This window comes from Squalius cephalus, assembly GCF_949319135.1.
Source record: "Squalius cephalus genome assembly, chromosome: 8".
Classification (NCBI taxonomy): Eukaryota; Metazoa; Chordata; class Actinopteri; order Cypriniformes; family Leuciscidae; genus Squalius; species Squalius cephalus.
In genome coordinates, this window is record NC_137129.1 from 44,798,665 (window position 1) to 44,817,777 (window position 19,113).

Here is a 19,113-nt window from a genome sequence, read left to right on the forward strand (position 1 = left end):
ATTAACATAGGGGGTAAACTAAATCAACCAGGCTCCGTAAGAATAAACAAGTACTCTGAATTTGAATTAAACATGATTTAATACTCATTTAATTATTTAAGTCTCAACGTTGTCTGTTTCTCTCCTGTGGTGAATAATGAATGATATACAAAAAGAATATACAGGGTTTCCCATACATAAGGTTTACCTGAGCGGCCCAGGAAAATACAATTCGAAATACAATTCAGTGGATGACCCATGTAAAATGCGTAAAATGTTTTGTTTTGAGAGAGAGAGAGAGAGAGAGAGAGATATGCATGCAGCGTCGAGCGTGAACTGATCGTGAAATGACCGTGAACAAAGTGGCAAACTGGACATCATTAACTGCATGCTGAACGCTGTTTAATTCAGGACCTAATTCAGGCAAGTTATGAGTCCTGAGAGTCCATGAAAAATAAATACCAAATAAAGATACAATTTTACTCCTAAAAAGATGTAATGAAATTTCAGTCATTTTCTCTTCAGTGGGGAATTGACCCTTCGCAGGGAGTTTGATTGACAGGCGATCTGACCAATCATAATCCGCCATCTGCCATTTCTGTCCGACAAAGCGGTCAGGAGAGTTAGAAGATTAACGTTGGAGGATTTGAACTTGAAAAACGGTGTGTACTGACGTCTTTTCGCGGTTAAAACAACATTCCTTCTTATGTTCATTCATGTTTATTTGATGCTATAAATTAAAGGTGCTCTAAGCGATGTCACACGTTTTTTAAACCAAAACCATTTTTTGTCACATCCAGCAAACATCTCCTCACTATCCGCTCGCTGCCTGTCCCCTGAACACACTGTAGAAACGCGGCCTCTGTAGACAGCCCAGGCTCCACAAACTGACCCAGCCTTGGCCACCAAACATAACAAACAGTGTTCCAGCCAATCACGGACAAGAATGATGTGGGGGTGGGGGGGGTTAGTGCGTGTGCACATGAAGGGGGGTGTGGGGGGTGGAGGAGAGAGAAGCATGAAGAGGGAAGTTAGCTAGAGGAGAGATGTCCTAACAACGACTAATGTTAAAATTGTATATTCTTGAGAATTTTGATATGGCCGACACACGACCAAAGAGACGACGATCCGATGAACGAATAACAAAGAAGAGGGAAAAGGAGAAGGTACGCGAAGTCCTGAATTTACATGGGAAAAACATTCAAAAGGTGGCGCCGGCAGAAGGGCTCCCGATCCGACATTCAGGAGGCTCTGTTTCTGCTGGACGGGGTAAATCCAGTTGTTTTTTCTAAATGGTTCATGACTGTTTCAGGAAGCACGGAAGGGAGGGGGAGGGAACGGGATGAGGAGGAGGGGGAGGGGACGGGATGAGGAGGGGGGAGGGTTCGAGCTAGCCTCTGTTTTGTTTGACAATACTTCGAACGTCGCTTAGAGCAGCTTTAACTAGAAGGAAGAGATGATCGGTTCACGAGCAGCTTTAACTGAAGCTAGAGTGATCTGTCAGACACATTAAAGAGCCACTTTATCGTTTAATTTTCTTTAAAAAATGACCAAATTTGAAGGGTGAGACTTTGTGTTTCATATCAAAAGTAGCCTGGTCTGTCCTGTCTGTCAGCGTGTTGTCAGTGGACTCTCTGCTCCGCCATGTGTTTTCTCTGCTCTGCATGAGATCATGATGTGGCGTGAGAGAGGCGTGGCTTGTTGGACATAGCAACAGTAACTAAAGGGGGCGGGTCTTTGCGAATGTTCAATTGTCATGTCACTATAGATCTTTGTTTGTATCTTTAAACTAACTTTGCAAGTGACCTCTGTATATTACTTTCTGCCCTTGGTATGTGTATTGCATTTAACATCCTTCTATGTAGGCTACCCCCTTCTCTGCAGTCACACCTTTTTCAGTATGAGACTATATTTGCCCCCTTGAATCAATTTTTCCAGTGCATTTTTTACTTTTACAAATACCTTTATAAATTAAATAATGCTTTAAATAAAAATAAATAGAGAAATATGCAATGATGGTTAAAACGAAGTGATGCTTTTAAATATTAAATTAAAACCGCCAGTAGGTGGCAGTAAGTCACTGTCTTTATGAGTGAGTCATTAATTCATTCAGTAACGAAGCAAATAGCTGTATTTATGAATGAATGCTGCTGTTCTGCTGTGGCTTTCGTTGAAGCTGTTATTTTGTTGAAAAAAAAAAAATACTGACAAAACTGTTTAAAATGAACACCACTTAATATTAACACCTTTCGTTTGTTGAACTGTTGTATAAAATCAATGTCACATTTGCATTCGTGTGGATATTCGTATAATGTGATTAACATTAAACAGGAACTTACACAGGGTTTTTGATCGAAGAGAGTTTGAATCTTAAATCGATCTCTATGCACAGTCTGTGTCTATATTTGTTCTTCATGCTAGTAAGTGCTAAATCCCCACTTTTACAAAGGTACATGGTCGAGAACGGCAGTAAAGCGCGATTTGCCAAGGCAACATAATCTAAACTCACAAAGTTGGTCATCCACGCTGCTTGTGTGAATGCAGTCAGTTTTGACCGCAAAAGATGAGGTAATTTGATCGGATGTCATGCATTTACGGCATTTTACCTGACAGAGATACATACTCAGTTTTAATGTTATTTTAAGGTGGGGTAGAATTAAATCAATGGCAAAATTCAGCATTTTGTTCACGTACCCCCTTCTGTCACCTCACCTATCTTTGTAAAGCGACCTTGGGTGTTGGAAAGGCGCTATACAAATAAAAATTATTATTAATATTAATAACCACCCAAACACAATTTAACACACATTGCAGGATACCAATGCTCTGTGGAAAAGTCAGTAATTATTTAATGCCAATATTAAAAGGTTGAGGTATTCGTATTCTTACACAAAAACAAACATACTGCACAAACATTCCATTTGCATTTGGAATTGAACTTGAACTGTTTCGTAGGGGTGCACGATTCAGAAAATTTCACGATTCGATTCGATACCGATTTTTAGTCTCAAGATTCGATTCAAAATCGATTTTCGATTCAAAAACGATTCTCGATTCAAAAAACGATTCACAGTATGTAAATGTAGTTGACTTTTTCCTGTGTGATTGCAGTAGACATACAATTTAAAAGAAAAGAAATAACAAATTAAATGAAGTTTGATATTACTTTGTCTTCATAAAAACTTTTGCAACTAAACAGTGCAAAGTGCCAAGCTTTGGCCAGCTTTCAAATACATTTAATTCAAGTTTAAATTAAAATATATATATATATTTTTTTACATTTAGCTTTAAAGTGATGTAGTCAGATCAAACAAACAATACTGCTAAATGTAGTTTAAGGAGTAGGCTATTGACGGCAAAATAGGCTACAGAATATTTCGTTCTGTATTGACAGGTGCAATTTTTGAAAATCGATAAAAAAAAAATACAATAAGCCTACATTATATCTGCATTTATGTCAAAACCTAGACTTTCAAACATCAAAATGTCATTTATTAATATGAATATTCGTGTCAAAATGACATATATAAACATTCTATTTTGCCTGGAAACGCTTCCAACATGCTTGCGTGTCGCGAGAAAAATAGGTGTCGGTTCTATTTCATGCACGCGTTTTCCGCACGACTCGGGCCACACCTGAGACGCGCGTGTCACGCAGGCTGTGTGCAAGCTCTAACCTGTTAATGGGAGCCGAAATAAAAACAGACACGCCACACAGCCAGCCAGCCTTCCTTCTGCTCCGCTTCTGCTGCACTTCTTCTTTTGGCTATGACAAGAGTGTGCAAGTGTGAATTCGATGCTGCGCCATCTATGGGAATGGCAAGCTAGACTCATTTCAGGACAATACCAAAAAATATATATTTCAGTAAAAAAAAAAAAAAAAAGAATAGATTTTTGGAATTCTATGAATCGATTTTGAATCGGTAAAGTTTGAATCGCGATTCATATGTGAATCGATTTTTTTGCCCACCCCTACTGTTTCGTTACTTTCTCAGACAGCTGCATATCCCTCACTCCGGTAACTGTCCATGCTGGATCTGTCCCGTTGTTTTAACAACTAATCACGGAAAGCACAATAAGGCATTAGCATGACCGCATCCAGCTAGCCAGGCCTTTCTAGAGTACCAGCTCTGAGAGAAGCCTCGCATGCACTGCTTCCCTTTATTGTTATCCTGCATATTAGAGACGGGTTGCGGCGCTACAAGAATCGCCCATAGCTGACTAGATTTGAGCTCGCTGATTGGCTAGTTTATGTCAAACATTTTTATCTTAAATCAGCAATCAGCCTTTACCAAGCTCCGTCTATTGGCCAGCCGCCCCTGACTGCAATCTAACGTATTTATGAATAAACGGCTCGTTTCAAAATCTTCCTGATCTACTGACATTTGTTAAGACATCTGATTTAAAAATTATAATGCTCATGATAACTTTTGTTAACTTTACAATAAGTAAATCCACTTCACCAGTTAATTACTCCTCGAGAGCGATGCCATTGAAATACACAGAGCGACCGCATAAACGGAAGTTCAAAGACAATATTCTAAAGTAAAATGGAATTCTGAGTATTCCGAATGCTAACCCGTTCATTTAATTCTACCCCACCTTCAAATAACGTTTAAACTGAGCATGTATTTCTAGCAGGTAAAATGCCGTAAATACATGACATCCGATCAAATAACCTCATCTTTTGTGGTCAAAAGTTTTCTGCATTCACACAAGCAGCATGTATGGTATGATAGGAGCGTTCAGATTATGTTGCCTTGGCAAATCGGGCTTTACTGCCGTTCTCGACCATGTACCTTTGTAAAAGTGGGTATTTAGCACTTACTAGCATGAAGAACAAATATAGACACAGACTGTGCATAGAGATCGATTTAAGATTCAAACTCTTCAAAGTTTCAAAGTTCCTGTGATCACATTACGAATATCCACACGATTGCAAATGTGACATTGATTTTATAAAACAGTTCAACAAACGAAAGATATTAATATTAAGTGATGTTCATTTTAAACACAGTATTGTCAGTATTTTTTGCAACAAAATAATAGCTACGAAATCCGCAGCAGTGTTGGTGAACAAATCTGCGGCTTTGAATCAATGATTCAATGATTCATTCATAATTAGTCACTTGCTTTGTTACTGAATGAATGAATGACTCAATGACTCACTCATAAAGACAGTGACTTACTGCCACCTACTGGCGGTTTTAATTTAATATTTAAAAGCATCACTTTGTTGTTACCATCATTGCATATTTCTCTATTGAAATTTTTATTGAATTAAAGCATTATTTATTTTCTAAAGGTATCTGTAAAGGTAGAAAGTGCACTGGAAAAATATTAGGGCTGGGACGATACACCTATCTCCCGAGTCGATATTATCACGATACTTGGGTGCCGATACGATATGTATTGCGATATTTTTAAGAATTGCGATTCTACAAGTATTGTGATTCAATATTGGGGTTTTTTTTTTTTTTGTTTTTTTTTTTTTTTTAACACTAGACCATGGGGGAAAGTTAAATCATACACTTATACAGACGTACATGATGTATAAGATGAGACATATTTACAAAAACAATTCATCATATTTTTCTGACTTATTTTAGAAACATACAGTACTACATTCTCTTTAATAAATTATTCAATAACAAATACATTTTTTAACAGTCACTTGTCGCCACCTTGTGGCGAAACAATGTAATCGATAAATGCGTCGTTTTAAGCGCCAAAATCAAAAGCTGATTTACTCTATTTTGATCGCTATCATAGACATCAGTATCTATATTTGAACTTTAAACTTTTATCCCAGTACTTCTATTTGAACTATTGTATCACGGAAATAATGATAGGCTACTATGAGGAAAAGCCTGCTGTTTCATGACGACTCTCTCTGGGTCAGCGGCAACACAGATCTGAATGTTGCGATATGATTTTGTCAAAGGTTTAATAGACAGACGAAATGGAAGAAGATCACGTGGGTGTTTGAATCGAGATCACAGTCTTTAGATGAATCGTGCAGCTCAACTGTCTTATCTCTCTCTCAGCATATGAGTAGCGCTGCGCGTCTTGCGAGGGCTTTTCAATGCATTCAGTCTCAATACGCTTTCACGCGTCCACTTATATTACGTCACTCAACACTCAAAGATAACGACACATTTCATCCTCTGTTGAAACTAAAGTGGCTAACTTCAGTCAACCTCATCTACAAGCAAGGGCAAATATAAAGCAATTTAATTTGAATTAATATTGATTCTGTAATAAAAAAAATCTATTTTAAAATCGTTTAAAAAAATATCTAGGTCAATCGATTTTTTTCTCCCAGCCCTAAAAAATATTGTCCCTTTCTGAAAAAGGTGCGACTGCAGAGATGTACGCAAAAGGATGTTAAAAGCCTTAGGCATGCCACTCTAAATAGTTTGAGAACCACTGGTCTATATGATATCCATTTAAACAACATAAACTAAACAATATATAGACTGAAATCGCAAAATGGCCTTAAACAATATTAAATTGTGAGCGAGACTTCTCAGCAATGAACAGGGCAAGTGATTTTAAACCATAATGCAAGAAAGCACAATTTGAAAATTGTCAGTTAATCTTCTCTTGTGCTATCTTCCAAAATGGTTATGTGAGTTTGTTTCTATTTCAGATCAAAACTGACATGTGAAATAAACTTCAAGGAGAGCACCTTGCTGCACGCTTAAGCATTAGTAAACGGACCTGTCCCTGAAGCCGATCCGTACAGGCAGGCCTTAGAAAGTTGTTTTTGTTTATAGTGTTTTATGGTGCATATTTCAAGACACTTTTATCCTTATGTTGATTATTCTCAGGTTAGGTAAAGTACATCAAATCTGTCCTAAATCACAAGCATCTGAATTTTCATACTCAGAATCTATAGGTCAGAAGACTTCTTCATGGTCTGTTCAGTTCAGTTTTTTATCAAAGACTTTTAGCTGGCAAGCTTCTTAGTTTCAATTAAATATAGTTTTATTATTTACAGGTTAACTAGTTTACAAAAAGGCATACTTGTAACAGGACAATTGCATATTTTCCACAACAATAGTTATAAGCATGATTGGATGATGTGAAGAGGTGACAACTGCTTTCATATACAAATCTGTTGAGGAGAAAGGAGAAATTCATATATATCTTATCATTTATATCAGTGTTTCCTGAACTGAGAGACTGAAGAGTGTCATTGTTCTCTACAGGTTGTGGGATTGTGGTGTTACAGATGAAGGTTGTGCTGCTCTGAGATCAGCTCTGAGATCAAACCCCTCACACCTGAGAGAATTGGATCTGTCAGGGAATAAAGTAGGAGATTCAGGAGTCAAGCAGCTTTCTGATCTACTGCAGGATCCTCACTGTAAACTGGAGAAACTCGAGTAAGATTTATAAAAGTCTCAACATAGTCCTCTATTTTAACCTGTTAAGCCTCACCAGTGCGTCGGCGCACTGAAGCGGTTTTTTTTATATATAGCTCAAAGTTACTATCAGATTTAATGTTATACTTCGACAAACTATACATCATTAAAAAGATATAAGACTCAAGTTTCAGTATTTGACCACTATTGTATTCTGAGAAACTTATAGCGACAGTTATTTCTTAATTTGTGTCAGGAGTTATGAAATGAAAAAATGAGTCGATACCTTTAATATGAATTATGCGCGTCAGCTGCTTTCATTCATAAAAAACTCCCGTGCTGTCGTCATGACAGCGATACACAAAACAACGTCCTTCAGGGCTTTAGCTCAAAAATGTGCAGACTTGGAGAAATATTGATATATTCTCATAGATTCACATCATATTTCTATAGACAGGAATAATATTTATTGAATTTGTCCCAAATGCGTCGATGTAATCATTATGAGCGCTTGCATACTCTGATACTGTGTTTTCAATTCATACCAATAGCCTGAGGGCGCTATTATGCACAATAATAGTCTATATATAGAACATGAAGAAGAGCCATGATCATGTGACATTCCAGGACGTCACTGATACACACAAAGCTACAGAGTTCACGCTGTAAAATGCAGATACAGATGTTTTGAAGATAATAAACATGATTGCAATGATATTTGAGTTACCTGTGTTTTTCAAGACATGCCAGGTATTTTCATAATAATAGATTATATTTATAATGTAATGCTAATCTATATAGAATATCATTGTGCAGAACAGTATACAATAGTATATTTTCTGTCTGATTTTTTTATCTGAAGCCAAATTAGATCACAGAAGATTATTTAAAACACTCATCTTGCGTTTTAAAGTAAGTTTGGAGCACAAACATGGTTTTAATCTCATAAATTGTCGTGTATTGATGGTGTGCTAAGCTAACATGCTAGCTAGCCCTAGGTGCACCTGCAACCTAGAAGTTATACTTTTATGTTTTTTTGAATGCTTACTGAAAGTTTCTTTATTCAAGAATGTTCTTTATTCTTTATTTAAAATGTGAGGTGAACTTTGAGAAAAGAAATTAGGGACTGAAACCCTATGAATAGCATGTGAATAGCCAGTCGTTAGTAACTATAATGCAGACAAAAGAAATGCATATTTCGAGCCATAACCAGGCTGGAGAGGTGTGAATGTGTGCAGGGGGAGACTGAGACTGAATGGGGCTCGTTTGCACCACAAAACAATAGAGACAATAAGACTGAATGGATGACTTAGAAGATGACTAAACATCAGCAGCATTTTAGTGTCAAATCAAAATAAAGTAATTTGACATGGTCTTGAAAAACATGTAACTAAATACAGAGTTTTGGACTTATTATCTTCAGATTTTAAACATAAAATGTTTAGACATGTGGCTTTAGCTGTAGTGCATTTCTAGATTGCTCCAGTGCCAACTTCAATTTTATTTTCATGAGGATGTTTCATTAAAATTAATTTCTAATAACTTTACAAAACTTTGAAGCTATTTATAACAATTTTTGTCATTATGACAATAATTAATTCTACATTTACAATAAACTGCCAGGTGTCAGCTTTCAAATGAGACCATACTTGTGCTTTTAGTACAAAGGGTTCATGAACTGTATCTGTTTCAGTTTGGGTATGTCATTTCTGGGGATTTTTCAAAAGTGGGGTTGCAGCTTAACAGGTTAATGGTAAATAATGATTGCCATACCAAAAAAAAAAAAAAAAATCTACTGTGAAATTACTAATGGAAATGTTGATTTTTATTTTCATTAGATTCTTTCCAATGTGTCTGACATCATTTTACAATATTAATGATAGATTAAACATGACTGGATGATGTAAAGATGTGACAGCCATGTTCATGTACAGATATGTTGATGATTTTGGGGTATTTGCATAAAAAATATATTATTTGGTTACAATTTATTTTAACCCCCTGAGGTCGGCTATCGCGCCGGCGCGATAGGCTCGTTTTTTTCCGTATGAGTGCAAAAAAAAAAAAAAATAATAATAATAATTTTTATCTTATATGCTTGTGTTATACATCAATCGATCCTGTTTAGTGTGTATTTTTTTTGTGTATGCTCATAATAAAAACAAAGTGTTGTGCTTTTCGCCAAATAAAGAAAAATAAACATGATGCGAGTTCTGCCTACTCTCCGTCAGTGAAGTCAATTCTGAAACGCGTCCGAAAATGAACTGTAACTCAGCGAATACTCAGTCAAACAGGCATACAGTCACACAGGCATGAAGCTTGAATTCTCTTCTTTCAAATGAAGTAATTTTTATAAAAAACAAATATTCACAGTTTATATAATATGTATGTAAAGAGAAAGATGTCAGTCGTTCTCATCTCAGCTAATTAAGTTTTAATGTGACTCCGCCTACAGAGACCGCGCTATTCAAACGCAAATGTGAGGCGATCCATACAAACCTGTGAAACGCCCACATCCGCTGGATAAGGCCGGTGAAACACTGGATGCGTGGCGTTGTCTCAGCTGCGTGGCGTGTCCGTTTTTATTTCGGCTCCCATGTTAACAGTTTAGAGTTTGCACACTGCCTGTGTGAGACGCGCGTCTCAGGCGCGGCACGAGCCGCGTGGAAAACGTGTGCACTCTAGAAATAGAACCGACGCCTATTTTTCACGCGACACGCAAGCGTCTTGGAAGCGTTTCCATGCAAAATTGAATAGGAAAATCTGTTTATTTGTCATTTTGACACGAATACATATTAATAAATGTCCTTTTGATGTTTAAAAGTGTCTAGGTTTTGACATAAATGCAAATATAAATGTAATTTTACAAAATATGATCGATTTTCAAATACTGCTGTATTGAATGAACAGCTTTTAGCAAACTCTATTGCTATACTGAGATGAGGAATATATACTGTATGTGTTTTGTCAAAAATAAAGTCATCAACTAACTAATGAATCCTTTACTTTGAAATGCGTATGATAAAATGTATACTTTAGTTTTGAAAGACGTTGACTAGTTTTGAAAAGATTCTAAAGTATGTGCATGCATATATATGTGTGTGTGTATATATGAAGAGTTCAGATGCAAAAGCCTCTAAATGCCATCTGAAATTTTCTCCTAGAATGATCATTTTTATGAAGCTTGTATATTTAAGTTAGCTATAGGTGACACACCTGAATGAATGGCTCATTAAGTATGCAGGGACGTAGTCTCACCAGGTGTGAACTACTAAATATGCATGATGCTGTTGGAGCGTTTACGCCCCATCCGCATAATGGCTTTCCAAACTAAAAGTGTTTCACAAAACTAAAATCAATGTATCGTTTTTTTGTGGATGATTAGGCAGGATGATTTTCATATCATTTTGAAGAAAAAACACTAGGCGATGACATCCATTAGTCAAAAGTCTTATTGCCACATATTTAGTATGTGTTTTGTGGCCTTATTTCAGAAACTTTAATTTTTAGTTTTTTCGATAACCATGCATAAACATTATTCTCTCAAAAATGAAAACATGTACATACATGTGGCTCACATATTATGGAAGTCCTGTTTGTGCTATATAGAGTGAATTTACACCTTTGCCATTAATATGTTTATAAGCAACTGAAAAAAGCACAAATGTCAGGGCATGTCAGAACATCTCAAGGACCCTAAAAACACCCCAGACCCCAGAGGGTTAATGTGTCATTGTTACAGTGTAATTATATATTTAAGTACTGAGTAATATTAAGCAACTACATGTACTTACTATAGGGTTAGGGTAGGATTAGGATTTGGTTGAGGGTTAGTTGCATATAATTATGCATAATTTACTATTATTACTTTGGTAAATTTATGTAACATATGTAACAAGGATGCTGTTAAATAAGTTGTTAAATAAGTGTTATCGAATATTTTTGAAATTTTTATCAAATGGAAACTAACCCCCTCAAGCAGTTTGTAGAAGCGGGTCTGAACCTTAGACTGGACCTGTTAATGGTGCCGTGGATTAAGTCTCTGATTGTGAAGTTCCTGCTTATCTGAGCTGTAGATCCTGAACTGAGAGACTGAAGAGTGTCATTGTTCTCTACAGGTTGAGTGATTGTGATGTTACAGATGAAGGTTGTGCTGCTCTGACTTCAGCTCTGAGATCAAACCCCTCACACCTGAGAGAACTGGATCTGTCTGGAAGTAAAGTAGGAGATTCAGGAGTCAAGCAGCTTTCTGATGTACTGCAGGATCCTCACTGTAAACTGGAGATACTCGAGTAAGATTTTATAAAAGTCTCAACATTGTCTGTTTCTCTCCTGTAGTGAATAATGAATGATATACAACAATAATATATACAAAAAAGGTTTACCATCAAGTAACTGAAAAGGATGTTTAATCTTCAGTGGATTCTTTCCAAAGCTTCTGAGGTCATTTTACTTTTGAATGTTTTTGATAGTTATAAGATTGGATGATGTGAAGAGGTGACAACTGCTTTCATATACAAATCTGTTGAGGAGAATGGAGAAATTCATATATATCTTATCATTTATATCAGTGTTTGCTGAACTGAGAGACTGAAGAGTGTCATTGTTCTCTACAGGTTGTGGGGTTGTGGTGTTACAGATGAAGGTTGTGCTGCTCTGACTTCAGCTCTGAGATCAAACCCCTCACACCTGAGAGAACTGAGTCTGACAGGGAATAAAGTAGGAGATTCTGGAGTCAAGCAGCTTTCTGATCTACTGCAGGATCCTCACTGTAAACTGGAGAAACTCGAGTAAGATTTTATAAAAGTCTCAACGTCGTCTGTTTCTCTCCTGTGGTGAATAATGAATGATATACAACAATAATATATACAAAAAAGGTTTACCATCAAGTAACTGAAAAGGATGTTAAATCTTCAGTGGATTCTTTCCAAAGCTTCTGAGGTCACTTTACTTTTGAATGTTTTTGATAGTTATAAGATTGGATGATGTGAAGAGGTGACAAGTGCTTTCATATACAAATCTGTTGAGGAGAATGGAGAAATTCATATATATCTTATCATTTATATCAGTGTTTCCTGAACTGAGAGACTGAAGAGTGTCATTGTTCTCTACAGGTTGAGGGGTTGTGGTGTTACAGATGAAGGTTGTGCTGCTCTGAGATCAGCTCTGAGATCAAACCCCTCACACCTGAGAGAACTGAGTCTGTCAGGGAATAAAGTAGGAGATTCTGGAGTCAAGCAGCTTTCTGATCTACTGAAGGATCCTCACTGTAAACTGGAGAAACTAGAGTAAGATTTTATAAAAGTCTCAACGTCGTCTGTTTCTCTCCTGTGGTGAATAATGAATGATATACAACAATAATATATACAAAAAAGGTTTACCATCAAGTAACTGAAAAGGATGTTTAATCTTCAGTGGATTCTTTCCAAAGCTTCTGAGGTCATTTTACTTTTGAATGTTTTTGATAGTTATAAGATTGGATGATGTGAAGAGGTGACAAGTGCTTTCATATACAAATCTGTTGAGGAGAATGGAGAAATTCATATATATTTTATCATTTATATCAGTGTTTCCTGAACTGAGAGACTGAAGAGTGTCATTGTTCTCTACAGGTTGAGGGGTTGTGGTGTTACAGATGAAGGTTGTGCTGCTCTGACTTCAGCTCTGAGATCAAACCCCTCACACCTGAGAGAACTGGATCTGTCATGGAATAAAGTAGGAGATTCAGGAGTCAAGCAGCTTTCTGATGTGAGGAAAGATCCACATTATAAACTGGAGATGCTTCTGTGAGTAGTGATGATTAAAACTTCATATTTTAATTGAAAGTTAATTTAGTTTCTTAGTTTACTTTCATTGTGATGGTGAATTACTCACTATAAACATGTTTAATAAGACTTTAATTCTTAATTCTCTTTAATAGTTTATAGCAACAATTAAATATCTTCAAGTTTCTTTTTATTTCAAACAATTCAATATTTTGCTTTTATCATTGTCAATGTCAATTGCCATAAAAGATAATGGTAAATATTGATCACTAGTTTCTTTATCATAAATAAACTTCACCCAGTGACACAGAAAGAGGACAGTCATACAGGATTATAGATAAGGGTCAAGGGTCATCATTCATGGTGACTTAGAAGCAAAATCTGAATGTTTAAAAACATCTTTAACAATCATGTATCACAGTATTATATTATAATCTCTCACTTAATCATCCAAGTAGTTTCTTTTAGTTGTTCTAAAGTTGATAATGCAATAATGTCGCACACATTTGACTGTCTTTGTTTTACTTACAGGTTTTAGATGTTAGTCTGACCTTCTCTGGATCAGCTGATGGAGAATAAAGAGCCTCTACAGACACAATCACATTCAACAGAATCAACAGACACAAACCCACAGTGATCATCACACACACATGTGTGTGTAACTTACAGAATGATCCAATCCTTCATCCAAAGTCAAACCAGGAAACCTTCAACCAGATGAAACTGGATAAATATTCTGAATGTTCGGATCCAATCTGACCTCTGACCTGTAATGCCTGAATCATAGTCATACACTGTTTGCTCGTTGGTCAGAGGAGAACTGAGCGACTGAGTCTGGTTTCTGCCAAGGTTTTCTTCTCCATTCTGTCACTGATGGAGTTTGAGTTCCTGCCACTGTCGCCTCTGGCTTGCTTAGTTGGAGACACTTAATATTCAACAATATTATTGATCTGCATTGACACCATTATATGAGAACTGAACTGAGCTGGACGATGACATCACGGTTTTCTCCAGAGCGGCTGTATAGATAAATTAACTAAGGTAATAACTTTTTTACAACAGAAATGAATCAACACTGAACTTACTTAAGATGGACTATAACACTATTTTCTTCTAGATCTGTTGTACAGCAGAAACAAACTTTGTTGCATTATTTTCCTGTTATCACTGTAAAGCTGCTTTGAAAACATCTGTATTGTAAAAAGCGCTGTATAAATAAAGGTGACTTGACTTTTGTTTCTACAGAAGTTACATTTACACTGCAAATGCTCTACTACAAACATCTCCATATATAATATTTATTTAATGACTTAATTTGAGTAATTCAGCCCACAGAACATATTCAAATGCCTTTGATTATAGTAACATTCACAATTAAATCATCTATTGTCTTTTATTTATTTTTTATTTAAAAGCAATGATACATCGCCACTTTTAAGTGTCAAATTACACCAGAAATCAACGATAGGCCTACGCCACAATCACCAAACAACAGCTCCAAAGAGTCGTTCACTATCAACTTAGTCCATAAAATGTCCACACAGAAACACAAACTGATAATATGGGAATATAGATAATGTGGGTGTAATGAATATAAGGAACCTGTAACCCCTGTAATCCAAAGTTAGTTCAGTCGCGACCACAGTCTCGTCGCAGCGAATAACTCACTCAGACAAAAATAGTTGAAAAAGTTGAAAAAAGGGGGAAAAAATATAATCCACAAGGGTGATCCAAACAAAGAAGAGTTGATGCTGGTGTAAAGTCTGGTGAATGCATAGATTTCGTAGCCTGGAAATCTGGAAATATAATGTGAAAACCAGGGCTGCGTTCAGACCCGACAAAACGTTGCACAACGTTTTTTAACCCTCTGGGGTCTAAGGCGTTTTTGGGGTCCTTGAGATGTTCTGACATGCCCTGACATTTGTGCTTTTTTCAGTTGCTTATAAACATATTAATGGCAAAAAAAAATTACACACTATTTAGCACAAACAGGGCTACCATAATATGTGAGCAACAAGAATGTACATGTCTGCATTTTTGAGAGAATAATGTTTATGCGTGGTTATTGAAAAAAAAGTTTCTGAAATAAGACCACAAAACACATACTAAATATGTGCCAATAAGACTTTTGTCTAATGGATGTCATTGCCTAGTGTTTTTTCTTCAAAATGATGTGAAAATCACCCTGCCTAATCATTCACATAACACAATACATTGATTTGAATTTTGCAAAGCACTTTCTGTTTGGAAAGGCAATATGCGGAGTGGGCGTCAACGATCATGCATATTTAGTGGTTCACACCTGAGGAGACAATGGGGCCTGCATACTTAATTAGCCATTCATTCAGGTGAGTCACTGAGCCACAAGAATGCAAGAGCAACAGTTGGAAGCATCTCAATTCTTTTTTATTTTTCCACATATTGTGCTTGCAATTTGGCCTATAATATCCAAGGAAAACATGTCTAGTAATTGTGCAGTTAATTCTCATACTGTATTTTCAGTTTTGGAATATTTATCCTCTCCCCAAATTTGTCACTAATAAAACACAATAAAAATTATTTAAAGAAAAGGCTTATATTTACCTTTTAATAGTTTGTTTACATCTACCTTGTATATATATTTTTTTATTAAAAAGGTTACAATTACAACAACAATTCAAGTGTAATCTTTCTTTGTAAAAACTAAAGTATACATTTTATCATACATATTTCAAAGTTAAGGATTTGATTGATTATTTGATTACTTTATTTTTGACAAAACATACTATATTTAACATGAGCAAATATTGGCAAACAAAAGCTTATTTGAGGTGGCAGATATTTTACAGTAAAAATGTATAATCTATCCAAAATTAATCAACGAAATGTTGTCTTTCATATGTATGTAACATAGGTCTTTCATTTTTATTATAAGAAATATAAATGTTAATTTGCAGTTTAATACGTTGCTTATACAAATACATTTTATTTCAACATATTTCAGTCGATTTTTACTCAGTATAGCAATACAGTTTGCTAAAACCGAAACATTCATTCACAAACAGAAACGCCTGACTGTAACGTTGTTTTTATGAAATATTAGGGCATATAAATGTTAATTTTCAGTTTAATACGTTGCTTATACAAATAGCCTACATTTTATTTCAACATATTTCTGTCGATTTTTACTCAACTCAGTATAGCAATACAGTTTGCTAAAACATCATCATTCATTCACACAGAGACGCAATTTAAATTTAAACTGTCTTTTTGCGAGCTGTGGTAAACAGCGCGCATCTCTGCGGCTGCCGTTCATTCATTCATTCACAGAAACGCGATTAACTTGAGAAGGAAAAAAAACTTACTACAGTATTCGGATCCTCTCTCCTCGCAATACCCGCACTCTGAGGTAGATTTTCCATTATTATTATTCCTCACAGCGCTGCCAGATGGAGTAAACACGTAGGCTACAATGATATGATTAAACTTGTGTTTTCTCGAGCTGATATGGGGGCGTTCACAGGTTTGCTTGGATTGCCTCATTAATTTGCGTTTGAATAGCACGCGCTCTCCGGGGCGTGGTCACATTACATTTGAATGAGCTCTAATGAGCTCGACTGGAATCGCTCTCTTTTAATACAGATTTCACAAGATGAGAATATTTGTTTTTTATATAAATTACCTCATTTAAAAGAAGAGAATTCAAGCTTCATGCCTGTGTGTCTGTATGACTGTTTGACTGAGTATTCGCTGAGTTACAGTTCATTTTCGGACGCATTTCAGAATGGTCTTCACTGACAGAGAGAAGGCAGAACTCGCATCACGTTTATTTTTCTTTATTTGGCAAAAAGCACAAGACTTTGTTTTTATTGTGAGTATACACAAAAATAATACACATTTAACAGAATCGATTGATGTATGAAACTTGCTTGTAATATCAAAGTCAACAGAGCAAAATTAATTTCTTTTGAACTGAACTGAAAAAAAGCGAGCCTATCGCGCCGGCGCGATTGTCGACCTCAGGGGGTTAAACAGAAACGGTGATGCGTTGAACGCACTGTTCTGATGACGCATGAGTTGCAACTATGGCAGCTGAGAAGGCCATTCTTTGTGTTCTTTGTGAAGAATTTTCTGAGCCTGATGAAGTCAGTATAAATATGTGTTTAATACTACAAAATATGCCCGATGTTACAGTTACTGCACTTGCCGCCCAGAACAAAAGAGAACATCCCAATCGAGTGAAGGGATTGCTGAAACTGAAATGGAAGCACACATCTTACCTAATTCAGACTAAAACACATCTATTTAGCCTCACATACTGACTTTATTTGTAGTTCATACTGTTTTATTTCTTTCTCATTTTTAGGAAAAGCAGTTAATTACCATTGTTTATTTCTATACCAAATGTCATACACTTGCAATGAAGCTAAAAATATAAACAACTACATCATTATGTTGATATCCTATATTTTTACAATAAAACTTACGACAAACAAGTCTTCTAATATCCTCAGTTGTTGCGTATACCGAGCTGCATCGAACACATTTGTAAATTACTTTCCTTGAACCCATTGTGCGAGTTCACTTTAATACCGCGTGCTTTATATACATGTTGCTGCTGATTGGACTGCAGTTCTGACACACCCACCAAACAAGAGAAAACGTATCTCAAACCCCGGTGCACGCCGTTTCCAGGAAACATGACGTTCAACCCGGAAACCGTAGCAAAATGTTGCGCACCGTTTTGAACTTGAACGTGCCCCAGGCTATAATAGGGCGAGTTAAACAAGGTAATGAGACACAGGTGGATGCAATCAGGGCTGATGAGTCCAGGCAGAGAGTTATGGGAAATGTAGTTTGTGAGGGAATGACAATAGTCTGTTGTGGAGTGCCCTCTGGTGGCTCTCAAGGGCACTCCAGCTGGTGACCGTTACAAGTCTCACCTGCTCTTTTCTCTTCCCTGTTCTTATCATTCTGTAAGTTACACACACGTGTGTGTGTGATGATCACTGTGGGTTTGTGTCTGTTGATTCTGTTGAATGTGATTGTGTCTGTAGAGGCTCTTTATTCTCCATCAGCTGATCCAGAGAAGGTCAGACTAAAGTCTAAAACCTGTAACTAAAACACAGACAGTCAAACATGTGCGACATTATTGCATTATCATACTCTATTTAATAAGTTCTAAAATAATGAAGGGGAAGAAATAAGAGAAACAACAACCCCAGACATATGATAACACTGGACGTAACATCAACACTAAAATATAAGTGAATTTACTCACAGTCACAGTGAGGTAATAAAAAATACTTATCCTAAACACGTAATAGATAACAATATGACTGTAAAGGTCAACAGGCATTGTGCTGCTTCTAAATTATATATAATAGCACAAAAAGTAACAAAACCACAATTTTACCAAATTCCATTTCAAAATACATCATTAAAAAATATGAATGTATCCAAAAATGGTTATGGCATTTAGAAAGGAACTAGTTCCTTTAAAAATGTATAGTGTTTTTTTCCTCAATACACATTGTTTTAATCAGGTACTCAAACATGTTTTGCAAGAGATGCAGCAGCACAATGGCGCCCTCTTCTGTGCGGAGCCGTTGTGCCAAAATCATTCTTTAAAAATGTTCTTTTATTAAAACATTATAAATAGTCTAAAGCTTATTGTTAAGAAAAAAAAGCTTTTATGCTTTTTAAAATGAGCTCAAAATTTTATTTGATTAATTCAAGTGATGTGACAAGGCAACAATGCTAAACAACAATGTTTGCTGAGAGGGCAAAATGCTCCACCAAGCACAAACTTGTTATTTCTGTCTAGGAGAGCATTAATGCACGGATGGCCACGAGCTGAAGCCCAGGGGGTAAAACTAGCTGCTCAAAAATAATATCTTTAATGCAGCTAGTATACCTATTATGCTTTTTCACTTTTTCAACTCTCTTTAGTGTGTAATGCTGCTGTTTGAACATAAACAGATCTGCAAGGTTACAAAGCTCAAAGTCCACTTCAAAGGGAG

At 36.2% G+C, this 19,113-nt stretch overlaps 1 protein-coding gene and 1 long non-coding RNA gene across 12 annotated transcripts in view; one reads left to right on the plus strand and one right to left on the minus strand.

Annotated features, from left to right (window-relative positions):
• LOC307163672 (NLR family CARD domain-containing protein 3-like) overlaps positions 1-14,346 on the plus strand; it is a 35,405-nt gene extending 21,059 nt beyond the window's left edge. For 8 of the 11 annotated variants that reach the window (XM_079879820.1, XM_079879824.1, XM_079879826.1 and 5 more), the window contains 6 exons: positions 7,194-7,367; positions 11,465-11,638; positions 11,963-12,136; positions 12,461-12,634; positions 12,959-13,132; positions 13,643-14,346. In XM_079879820.1, the coding sequence (XP_079735946.1) occupies positions 7,194-7,367; positions 11,465-11,638; positions 11,963-12,136; positions 12,461-12,634; positions 12,959-13,132; positions 13,643-13,649 (877 nt within the window). In that variant the 3' untranslated portion in view covers positions 13,650-14,346. The remainder of the gene's footprint in view (positions 1-7,193; positions 7,368-11,464; positions 11,639-11,962; positions 12,137-12,460; positions 12,635-12,958; positions 13,133-13,642) is intronic. The other 3 variants (XM_079879827.1, XM_079879828.1, XM_079879822.1) reach the window with 1 other exon arrangement.
• LOC307163783 overlaps positions 1-19,113 on the minus strand; it is a 485,677-nt gene that overhangs the window by 380,985 nt on the left and 85,579 nt on the right. The gene's annotated exons all lie outside the window — the stretch shown is intronic.